The 12735-nt window shown below is 34.9% G+C and overlaps 1 protein-coding gene across 1 annotated transcript in view; it reads left to right on the plus strand.

The window, feature by feature from the left end:
• Positions 1-12735, plus strand: part of USH2A (usherin) — a 373387-nt gene that overhangs the window by 130684 nt on the left and 229968 nt on the right. Inside the window, exons 21-25 of the mRNA XM_021393255.1 lie at positions 1338-1468; positions 6808-6934; positions 7320-7421; positions 8868-9056; positions 9576-9706. Of these exons, the coding sequence (XP_021248930.1) occupies positions 1338-1468; positions 6808-6934; positions 7320-7421; positions 8868-9056; positions 9576-9706 (680 nt within the window). The remainder of the gene's footprint in view (positions 1-1337; positions 1469-6807; positions 6935-7319; positions 7422-8867; positions 9057-9575; positions 9707-12735) is intronic.

Genomic DNA, 12735 nt, shown 5'->3' on the forward strand with positions numbered 1-12735 from the left:
CTTAGTCACCCAACACGTTTATGATTTTACAACATACTATTTTCTTATTGGAGCATTTGTACCATTAAGGAGCTCTAGAAATCTTTTTGCTCCACCTTTTTCCACCTCTCAGCTGCTGAAATAGAGAGACAAAGAAAGTAGAAACATAACATAATGCAGGAAAAAGAATAAGGACTGCGTCACTCAGTATTCCCTCAAGTAATTATCTGTTTCTTTAAAAGTAGAATGTTTGTTCTATATCATACATTGGAAGTTGAGAGAAAAGGCAGAAGTTTCTGTTGCTGCATTTTTTCTTTTGCAAAAAAATTAATAAAGTATAGATCCAGCATAAACTCAGTATCCAGTTTTGCACATTAGAAAACTTGTGCCAAATTAGGCCTATGGATTTCTAATTTTCTTATTTCTGTAAGATGATTTTCTAGGAGATGACTTAAAAAAAAAACTATTATGGCGATGGTTATCCAAAACTTGCTTATTCATAATTATACTTGTCAAAAATGGATACATAATTGAGTTGTTTCATTAATGTGTCCTTAGATTTTTATCGAGTTTGTTTATATTGTGGACAGCAATATTTAGGAGCTGTTTGGTGCGATATTTGATATTTTACTTGTAGTCATAAATAATGTAAAAATGTGTTTTATTCTATGCCATTTGAATGACATTTCATGTGCTGAGGCGATGTTTTATCAGAAACCAAATGGAGACTATTGATAATGATCTGGAAAATTCTTAATTTAGTTTGTCTATTATTTCTTGGGATATTTCCAGCTTTTGTTAAAACTCGTTCTTTTCCAAGTATTCTTTTTTCACTCAGATACCATCACCTATAAATATATATGCATGATATACATACACAATATATACATACACAAATTACATAGCTTGGAACCAAAAAACATTACTCCTCTTAGAAACACTTCTGTTTAGTACCTTCACTCCTGCTTACTGATATAAGAGTTAAGGGACAGGTTGAAATCTGCATGTAAAACTCCCTGTTGATCAAATAATAGAGCAGGAACCTAATATTTGAATTATGTTTCCTTAAAAAAGCAGTTACCTATTAGCATGAGTAACAGTTAGATATCATTTCTTTTAATGGAAGAGTAAGGGCTCTGAAATCACAGAAATTTCTCTCAAAGGCTGACTCAGAGTGGGTTATGAGAATTCCTCCTACAATTACTATAAGGGCTGTAAAGTGGATGGGGCTTCAATGCCAATCTTTTAGTTTGCCACTGTACCGCTGTTATTAAATTGTTCTTTTGTTTATAATTACACTATCATAATGCATAAGAACTATTTTAGTTATGAAGTATCTAATTGCTCTTTCTAACCAGGTATTAAAGTGAAATTTAAAACCAAGGAACCTGATGGTTTAATATTTTTCTCTGCTTCACCTGGAAATCAAGAGGAATATATTGCACTTCAACTGAGGAGTGGACGTCCTTACTTTCTTTTTGATCCACAGGTACAACAAAAACCAAAATTATATAAGAATAGCTATATTACATATTCCAGTAGTTTTTTACCTACTTATCTATTTATTTATTTAAAATGAGTCAAGTTAACTGTTTCCTTAGAAGCCATTCTCATTTTTTGTTTCATTTGCCACTATTTGCAACTTTATTTTTACATTTTATCATGTTTTTTTGTCAATACCACCAAACACTGCTATAAAGTACCGAGATTTCAATCAGATGGGAAGAACTAGTTTTTGAATTGGCCAAAAGTTTCTTACTTCCAGCACTAATGACTGTAGCAAAGACAGAAGTAATCAAGGAAATGTTATAAAATAAATTCCACAAAATTAAGTTTAAAAGACTGCATTCCTTGCACTTGTTTATGTATTTTCTGTTTTCTCTACAATACAAAAATGTATCTTCCCATGAATAATGGATTGGAGACAGCTTAAACCTAAATCTTTATTCATCTTTTATGTTTTTAAGCTTGTAATTTCTAGTGGCTATAATATTCTTAAGAATAAATGAAAGTTAGAACTACAACTATTGAAAAATTGCTTTATGTAAATTACTTATTTCTGATTTGAGTGATCAGCAGCTCTGAAACTTAATTTTTTTTAAGCCTTTCCATCTACTACCACTCATCATCCTTTTCTACCTGTTTTCCCTTCCACTGGATTCTCTTCCCTCATACTTGTTTACTTGTTCCTGCTCATTGGAAAGCACAGACTGATGGAGCCATAGTCTGCACCTGGGTTTGCATTTTTTCCAGTGGAGGAGGTTATTTCTAAGGTCTTCTCAAAAGGACTATAGAAATCATGTTTCTGATCGCATATTTCTACTGGAGTTTTAATACTGTAATTTTATTGTGTATTAATATGGTAGTGTCCAAAGATTCCTGTTTGTATTAAGGTTGAATTGTAGCTGGTGCAGTAGGAGCACAAATACATAGAGGTTTATCCTTATGGATTTAGGTCCCATAACAATTGCTTTACAGCCTCCTGGAAGTGACAGCTCTAATTAGCCACCTAGGGTCTTTGCACAGTGCATGAACAATCTGGTCTCTAACAGTTCCAGGAAAACCTGCAGTCAGGAGTTCTTTGTCCTCATTTGCCATGTAACTAGAAGCAAATACTGAAAGAAAAAGCTGAGATCTTATGTGATCAAGGATTCAAACTAGATTCACAAAGGTGTTCAAGCATCTAAATCTTGCTAATTTGTTAAATTTATAGCACTACTCTTTAGATGCTCTTCTGGTGCATTATTTTCTGTGACTACATCCAATTGCAGCAATTTTATGACCAATTAATGCAACCAAGGTTTTCTCCGTAAGTGACAACTAATGAGTTCCTAGGTAGCAGTGAAAATTCTTGTTTGTTTTATATTATTAAACCTAATCCCGTTTCGGTGTGCCAGCCCTTAACATTCTTCTTGCAGTGATGTTCAAATCTTTTTACATATTAATGAAGCCTTCCAAATTTGTTTCCTCAGCAAGTTTCATGGGATAACCCTGCTTTTTGAGCTGCAACCCTTTAGGAAATGGTAATGATTGAACCTTGAGGATTTTTATTAAATAACCTCACTCCAGCTCAGTTGTTTCTTTCTGAATATAATTGACTGTTGTCATCTCTTCTGCCATCTCCTATTCATGCAACAGGTCTCTATAACTTTTTGAATGTAGCTGCTTACTATTATTTGTTATTTCTATTCTGTAAAGTCAGATACCGTGTTCTATATCAGTAATTCTTATTCCTTCATTTGTGTATCACAGTTTACATTAGTATGCAAATATTTTAATTGCTTCTTATTGGCATAATGTGGTTTCCTGATCAGGTTATATGCATTGTTTTGTCTAATTACGGTCATGATGCATGTGACAAACATTTATGGCCCTGCCTTTAAACACTTCTATTAAAAACTGCAAAAGTTGCTTTTCATCTGTGTCTGCTGTTCTTTATTTCAACCTGGCATAATATTCTGTGCTCCACTCCAGCTGTGTCCTGTCACAGGTTAATTGTTTTTACCCCAGTCCCTTTCAGGATTCTTGTACGTATCTTGTGATGAGTAGTGCATTATCTCTTTGCTGTACCTGCTCTGAGGATAGTCCTGCCAAATATTCCTAGTCAGAAATCTTCAGATGCTTTAACGTCTTCTTTCTCTAATTGTGAATTTCAAATATTTTTCTTCCTGTCCATTCGTACTTCTCTAAGTTTTATTTACACCATCATTCATCTATTTGTTGTCTGACCATCTCTTTTATCTCTGTTTCATGCTGTCTGGCTACTCTTTTTTCCTTTTATTGCTTTACTGTAGTTCTTTACATGTTTCTACTCATTCTCCAGGAGGTATGAGTTTTTTTTGCTGACTGTTCTCCTCCTTGGTCTTGTCTGCACAGTCACTTTGTTCCATAGATCTTCCTCCAAGCTTGGTGTTTCTGCCAATCTTCAGCTGTCTGTGGAGTCTTTAACCCTCCCACTCTGATTTTATAGTTATCTGTCATAGGTTACAGGTCATTTGTTCTACATTTTTCCCAGGGAAGCACTGAATATTTTACACAAAGTGAAATCACTAACAGTGGAAATTTAAGGCTAATCCTAATGACATTTTTACTTAGTGACGAGGACAGTCATCTGAAGACAGAATATCAGGATTCTACTCCCAGTACTGGGGGAATTGACTCCAGCTCTTCCTTCAGAAGTTGATCCATCTGCAAAAGAAGAAAACTTTTCTTGTCAGATGTTTGTGCAAAGGTCAAAGTAGTAGAGCACAGTCTGAGGTTAGCTTTTACTCCCAAGAAAAAAGGAAAATGGAAAATACCTAACTATGAATCTTGACTGCGCTTTGCTTCTTGTCACTGGCAAAACCTCAGTACTTTTGCATTTTTTCAGTGACAAAAATTTGGATATTGAAAAAACCTGACTGGTAGAGTTACTTTCAGACTTTGCCACTTAGCCAATATCTTTGAGAATCCATATTTATGATTGTTGCACATATATTCATGAACAGCATGAAAAGTCACAGATTCCAATTTATCTACGTACTACTGAGATCTGCTAAAAGTTAAGACTTACTATATGGCTCAATGAAGTAATCCAGATTTGGTTCCCTATGTGTGATTTTCATAATGTAGAACAAGCTATTTCATGACAGGATATTTGAGTGTAAACACAGAATCACTTAGGTGGCTCTGGAGGCCTTCAATGCAGTGCAATCTGAATCCTGAACACAATCTTTTTTTCTTCTTTTTTTTTCCTGAAATAAAGCACAGGTTAGCACATATGGTTGTGTGGTCTCAGATTGAATTCATTACAAATAAATGTGGTTTCTGATGTATAAAACTATTAATGCTCTAGACTGTTGCCAAACATAATATGAAGAACCACTTATTCAGGCACCTGATCTTTAGAATGCAGCATCGTTTGTAACAATTTTAACGCTAACTAAGTACACTTTGATGAGACAGCATTTAATAAAATGCTCATTAATTTCATCATTAGCAAGGGTATGCTAAGAAGTAAGCCAGTTTCTTATGTCACGCCCAATTAGCATCCCATGCTAGTAATCCCATTAGTATTGTTGAATTCACTAATGGAAAAACTAATGGGCATGCTACCAGGGCACATTAATTGGGCATGACACCAGTTCTGGTTTTAATTATTAAACTACGATAATGAAATGTGTGTTTGTAAAATATTAAAATGTTGAAATAGAGGAGAAGACAATAAAAAATAGTACATGAAAATGTGCATGTTAGTATATAAGGATATATAGCTTTGAATTATTATCATGGGACTGAGGACTAATGTACAAACTCTTTCAATACTAAGATGTTATCTGAGTGGAGTGAGAAACATGCTGTAAATATTCATGGAAAATGATTTTTTTCCGTAACTGAGTATACATGTATGCATCATATGTATTCTTATACATAGGATTCTTGATTATAGTCCCCAGTTAAAAATGCACTATATAATGCATGCAGTACTATAAATCTCTGCGATGAGAAGCAACTTCTCCTAAATGCACATCACTTTCAATGCAAAATACAATATTCCAACAATGTCATTTAAGTATTAATACAATAAGTCATTGTTTTTATAAATAGGTTTTCTTCACGTGCACAATTCAAAAGTCATTCTGCCAGAAAGTACTAGATCTGGAAACAACTTCTGAGCTGTTTAATTTGAAAAAAAATTTGGAAAATTTTAGCAAATTCTAGAAATTGCTTTTGTGAAGCTTAAGCTACAAAATAACTACAAAAATTGCAATTCTTTGATATTATACATCGTGCAACATAATGCTTTACCATTCACTCATCACTTAATGCATATGACAATTCTATTTTGTGAATTCAGCTGAATAACACTGAGTTCCCACGTGGTGAAAGTATGATATAAAGATCTGAGGCAATGTTACTGGAATTACTTGGAAAGCTGAACACAGTTTGAATATAAATCCCATGTCAATTCTTGAAGAAAGTTATTTTATTTTCATTGCAACACAATTTGAATTTATACCTCGTTTTGATGGTTTATAGTCTTGAGATTTGGTTTGGCATCTGCATCTGTTGTTTTCCTCTAACTCAGCAATTCAGAAAAGATTTATTTGCCTTTTGTCATGGAAGTCTCTGAATTTACCTCCTCATCTCATTATATTCTTTTGTTTTAATAAAACCAGGGAAAAAAAGAAAAATATTTTTTACAGTCTGGACTTACACAAGCTTGTACTGTACAATCATCCTCAGTAATTACCTTCTACTTTTTTTGTTCTGAACTTCATAGTATGATCTTTACCTTCATAAATGCGCTATACCCTCTTACTCAAAAATTCTGTTCCTTTTGATACCAACTTAAAAGGGAAATAGCTCACTTTCTCATACTGCCCTACAAATGCTCCTGTGTTTTGAGTCACGTCCAGTAACCAGGCTCTGCAGTCAAAGATCTTGATATGAAGGTGCTTCCTATGGACTGCATGTTGAATCATGTACCTCAAACCACAGAAACCAATGAAGTAGTTAAATAGAGACTTACTAATAAGAAATCAGAAAGCTGAGTGACATGACACTCAATATTTGTGCCTCATCCTATTTTTCATCAGGGGAACAACACACAGTTTTCTGTTTTTGATAGAAACTGAACTAGATCCTTCATTCCTTATTTATTTGAGAAAGTTAATTTTGGGGGGGAATTACTAATAAACTTCCTTCAGTTTCTTCAAGAAGAAACTATACAGAGGAATTTTGTTTTTATTTTTGGATGTTGTTATAGAGAGGGGTATGAAGAGAAAAGCAGAATTCTAAATCTTACATTCCTAATGTTCTAACTTGGATTCTTCTGCTAATAAAAAGGGATCTGCAGTAGCAGTCACACCAACTAATGATGGTGGAAAAGAGTACAATGATAACAGTTGGCACCAAATAATTGCTACAAGAATTCAAGCACTGGGAAACATCACAGTAGATGGGCAGTACACAGGTAATCAATCCAAATTTGCTTTATTATTTTGGTATTTCTCAGTTTGTCGTTCACTTGCTTACTTTTCTACTACTTGTGTTCATCCACAAAACAAAAAAATCACTCAGTTTTCTGACAAATTTGCTACTCTTTTGTCAGTGCATCTAAACTATGTGTCTGCTGTGAATCTAAGCATGAGGAATTTGTCTTTTTGTGCTTATGAGTTTTTGATTGTGTTGATGTTCTTTTGTAAATTATTGTTGTAAATATTTCCAGGATGTGTATGTATGGGAAAATATAAGGATGTGTGTTACACCAGCATCTCTTTTAACCAATATCAGTATTCTGTTGAGATGAAAATCTGCTGAAAGCATTGAACACAAGAATAATGACCTATTTTGTTTAGGTTCATCCTCAGCCACTAGTGGCAGTACCATTATTGGAGAGAACACTGGAGTTTTTGTCGGAGGACTTCCACAGGGTTATACTATTGTAAGAGCGGATGTAGGTGAGTGCAAGTGCAGTCTATATATCATATAGTGGACATGGAATCCTAGGCAGGGCCACTGTCTTAAGTGCCTTTGCAGTATTGTGATTTGTATTGACATTGTGCCAGGACGTACTCAATGTGCAGAGTTACTTACCTATTTGTTTTGATCAAAATTAAGCCTGTACGATTTGTTTAATTTTATCTTTTGGGAAACAATGAAATATTCTTATAGCTGAATTTCATCAACACTAATGTACTGTTACATCTAATAAGGTCTGTGCATATTTTAAAGAATTTATTTACAGAATTATAAATCTGGAAGCAATTTGTTATGTAGGCAAATGTATGTGTGTCTTTTAGGTTCTAGATTTCAAAGTTCTTTTCAGAAAAAGGCATAACAATTGTTTGCAATTGCTTAAGGGCAAGCTGTGTAGAGAAATAGAATGTACTGCCTTTTTTTGAACCGAATTAGGATCCTTCAGGGATTGTTGCATTGAACACAGTGGTGTACGAATATTCTATATTCTACTGCTGTATTTTCTGTGGAGCTAGATCATGGCTGGCTTCCACAGAATCAATGGACATGCTCCTTCACGTATAAACCTGGTTTATATGCCAACAGTGTGCTCTACCAGTTACTTCTTACTTCATGAAAAACAAGATACAATCAGCTGTCCTCAGTGAATTCATATCCAGATTTACATTTTTTCACATAAATCTGAAAATCAAATTTTTTCTTAAGTTTACATTCCTACCAGTGATACGTACGTGGAATATATTTGATGGCTTGCATTGCAGTTACATTAGAGTAACTTTCCCTTGCTTATTTTAGCTTGCTAAAACTAGAAAGTTTTACATTAATTCTTCTAAAAACTGGTTCATAAAATTTTGTAGGAATGTCTTCCTCAAATCTTCAGCTAAATAATGAAAATGAGATTAACTATAAATAACATTCAGGAGGAGGCTATCTATAATTCCAGCTTTGTGTTTTTCCCCAGTAAAGAAAAAAAGACAGAAGTAACAAATTAGGAGTATTCCTTTTATCCAAATGAGGAAAGAAAGACTTCCTAATGGAACATATACTGAAACCTTTGCAGTGCCACTTTCCTCTATTTAGCAAATGCATGCGTTTCTTCACAATAATTTTTTTTTGTTTATAGAGGGTAAACATAAAACCTTTCCTTGGAATCATCACAGGGTAGAAATATGTTGTTGAGTTGAAAGTACCTGTATCCAATATCTCAACAAGTTCAAAATTTTCTGGCCACGTGGAAGTAGCTGCTGTCCTTAGTGACTAGACAGATTCATGAAATTAGCTTAGTGTCAAATTTATGAAGTTAGAGGTGCTAGTTATCAATTCATACATGCACATATATGATAAGGAGAGTGTGTACAAAATGTGGATTCATCCCTATGCTTATTTGCAGGTGATTGGCTTTAATAAATTATTTTCCTTTTCTGTAGGGATGAAGACGGTAATCCAGAAAGGATTTGTGGGATGTCTCAGTGACCTGTTTTTGAAAAAAATGTATACGCCGCATGAGTACTGGGAATCTTTGAACTGGCAGAATGCTGAAGAGCAAAATAATGTCTATCACGTTTGGGAGGGATGCCCCATTGTCCTCTCAGAAGGAGCACATTTTCTTGGCAAAGGTAGTTTGCCGTACTGTGTACTAGCCAAATATGTTCTTGAGATCTAGACAGCAAGCGTATCGAAAGTATTGTAGTGATGTGATTTTCAAAGCAGTGTTATTTATATAGGATTGTTTTGAATGCATTATAATTGATTTTACAAAATACTTTGCTGCCTGGAATAGGAATTGCTTTCACAGAGATATTGTACTGCAACAGGAGGTAGATTTGTTATGCATGTAAAGATCATTTTTGAAGAGACACAGGTACCCATATTCCCTCAAACACAACAGATCTCACTTTGTGGCAAAATGTTAGGATCTTGCACTAGTTTAGTTTGTTACAGTACATTTTGGAGAACTGTCCTTCACACAAAGCTAAATTACAAATATATATAAACGTTAGTCTAAACATTAGTCTTGAAACCTCTGAATTCTTCATGTCAAAGTAGAAGGTAGCATCTATGTTTCTGCTGTTGGTTTCTTGATTTTATCATTTATATTTTTGATTAACTTATCTATATATTTACTTTCTTTGAAGGTTTCCTGGAACTGTATTCAGGTGTTTTTAGTGGTGGGCAGGAATTTGAGATCTCCTTCAAATTCAGAACAGATCAACTGAATGGATTGCTTTTGTTTGTTTACAATAAGGATGGTCCAGATTTTCTTGCAGTAAGTTTACAAATCAGTACTAATAACTATATTCAGATATGATAGTTGAGTTTGCTTATCATGATTAAAGAAATTTCAAGCAGTTAATTTTGTTTTGCTTGTTTTCAAATGCTGCATGCAGAAAAGTGTGAGGGGAGTAAAAAGCCTCCAACAGATGCTCGAGATACGTTATGATGTTATTTTATATCGTAAGAAAGAAATCAATATATGAAAAAGCAAGATTATTCTTTGTTGGATTAGAAGGGACTATGAAATAATGTGGAAGACTTGTGTTAAAATAGTTTGTTTCACCTCCGATTCATTTATAATCAACAAGATTTATTCATTTTGATTCAAAATATGTGTCAGTGTTCTCACGATACTGTTGAGAAACCTGTACAAGTCCTTTACTAAGCAAATCTGGGAGTGATGCTCATGAGTTTTTCTTTTGGTATCTCTTAAAAAGGACTTATGTTTGGGATTTTGGTTAAGGTTGAATGTATTTCTTACAATTTTTCAGACTCTTTTTACTAGTTACAAAGTGCTGAGTTTTTATATTTTTCTTCTCTCAGTGGTTTTGAATGTAATGTGGCTATGGTCACCATTGCATAGCGGGTTAACTATAGTTACTACTTGCACCAGCTGGCAGGCATTGTAGAGGATTACATTGAAAGTAATATCTCTTCTTAGTTGTTCCAAGAAGCAAACATTTATATTTAGAGATTTTTGAATCTGTTGGTACTCTTTATAACCTTATCTGCCCCTTCCATTTTTATTTATCTGTTTATTTATTGCTTTGCAGCTGTTCTGCTAATGGCTTGTCATGTCAAAGCCTGTTTTATGGCATGGCATTATATCTAATGTGTGCTTTCTTTTAAACTTCTGACATAAAGCAACAAAATATATTTTCATCCTTTTCAGGTCAGCAGTAACTTACTCTATATTTATTTTTCATATTACTATTCCAGCAGATTGGGTTTTTTTCTGAATTTTGAATTCTTCTAGACCTGACTGCTTCCTCTTTTTCAAGCAGCCTTAGTTCAGAAATTACTGTAAGTTCCATTAGCAAGCTATGCTAATTACACGTTATGGCTTTAATTTGGTCCTCAAGTAGTGACTGAGATTGTGGGATATTAACATAAGGAGTTATATACACTAATGTCCCACTCCAAACAGGCATGTATAGATGTAATTTACAGTACAGAGGCACTATGTACAAGAAGAGGGACAAGCATGTGTCTTAGATTTTTCTGGAGATTTTTTTGGCATGTTTGCATTTCTCTTACTCTGTGAAAGGACAACAGAAATACGAGAAAACTTCTGGATGTAAAGCAGAAAGGGGCGTTAATAAATTGAAAGTGCAATCAAAAGCACAAAGTAAGCAAAACAACTTTCTTCTCACATGCCACCAGATTTTTGCCATTTATGTATTGATATTATTTTTAGCGCTAAAAATTGTGATTTGTTTTCACAGCTTTTTTTCTAACCCAAGTAATTTTTGTTTAATCTGACTTTATATGTGACTGTGACATCTCCATAACCTTAAGATGTGGAACTTTAGAGTGAATGAGTATATGCATGCTTTTCCAACCCTTGCAGCACTGTGTTCTGCACATACATAATGATGACAGAAGGTTTTTCCATACACTTGAGCTCACAAAAAAAAGGTTAATAGAAAGTGAAAATGAGGTGTGTAGCATGTTGCGCATGAGCTACGATGTCTTTGTTAGGAACTTTGGTCAGGAGACTGTTGTGCTGCAAAACAGATTAGAAGCCATACTGACTTAGCTCACTTATCCTGAGCACAGCGTACGATGGTATTCCCTGACCCATTCCTTCGCATAGATCACACTTCTTTTACTAGCTTTATAGTTTTGGAATGACACATGGCTGGACTACTACCAAACAGCCAAAGAGTCTGTCTTGTCTTCTGGCCAAGACAAAATTATGACCTAGAAAGGTGCTTTGTGTAAAGGTCATTTCTTCCATGAGTTTCAAGCCCTGAGATGATTAACTGAAGCTAGAGAGGTCAATCTGTTTCTCTTTGGATCCAGACATAATAATTTTGAGCAAATGGTGACCAGGAAAACTAGTATGAATCACTGGCTCTTGCTCTGGCACATCTCCTTGTGAATTTATGTGGCTGAAAGGTCCTGTGACTGCGGATAGTTTGCACCACTGATTTTCATGCTGACCAATTCAACAGCAGAGAAATGCTAAGCACTTCCAATCTTACGTGTAACAGTGGCACCAGCTTACAGAGCATTGGTACTCACTAAGCTGATTCTGACTTCAAGAGCCAATTTGGTTCTGCAAAGCTACAATGTAAGAGAGAAACCCTGAATTAACCTTTTCTAAATAATTCCTCTTAAAAAGCTACATGAAATGAAATAGATGTCTAAGATGAAAGAGTTACCTGAGATGGGCAGTCCATAGCTTCTCAGATTCTACAACCTGTTCCACGCTTGACTGTCCATTAAGGAAAATAAATTATAATCTTGATATCTAACTCTGATTTTTCTTGTTACATCTCGACTGTTGACTTCTCATCATCTTGGTACATACTTCTGAGAAAAAATTGGATCTATCTTCTCTATATCCTCCCACAAGTTGGTTAAATAGAGGTGAAACCACTCTCCCACCTACTCTTAACACTTGATAAGTTCACTTCTCTCAGCCTCTCCTCACACATGAGGTATTCCAACCCTGAGAACTTGGTGCCTCTTCACTCAATTCACTCCAGTGTCAATACTTTTTAGTACGTGAATGTCCACAATTAGATACAGTACTCCAGATACGGTTTCAGAACAGCTCAAACTGAACAGTGGCCCTCTCTCTCTAGCTGTGCCCAAGCATGCTAAATGTCAGTCCAGATCATCACAAAAAGCATAGCATCATTCTCTGCCTGCTTCAAGTCTGTGCCAAGATGAGTGAATTGGAAGAGGGGATGTATTGAGCAGTTGACTCCACGTCAAACACTATGTCATCTCTCCAGCAGTCAGGTCTAGCAGACTTGCTGGTGTACTGCTATCCACGCAGCTGCAATGCTT

The sequence above is a fragment of the Numida meleagris genome, chromosome 3 (genome assembly GCF_002078875.1).
Source record: "Numida meleagris isolate 19003 breed g44 Domestic line chromosome 3, NumMel1.0, whole genome shotgun sequence".
NCBI classification, from domain to species: domain Eukaryota; kingdom Metazoa; phylum Chordata; class Aves; order Galliformes; family Numididae; genus Numida; species Numida meleagris.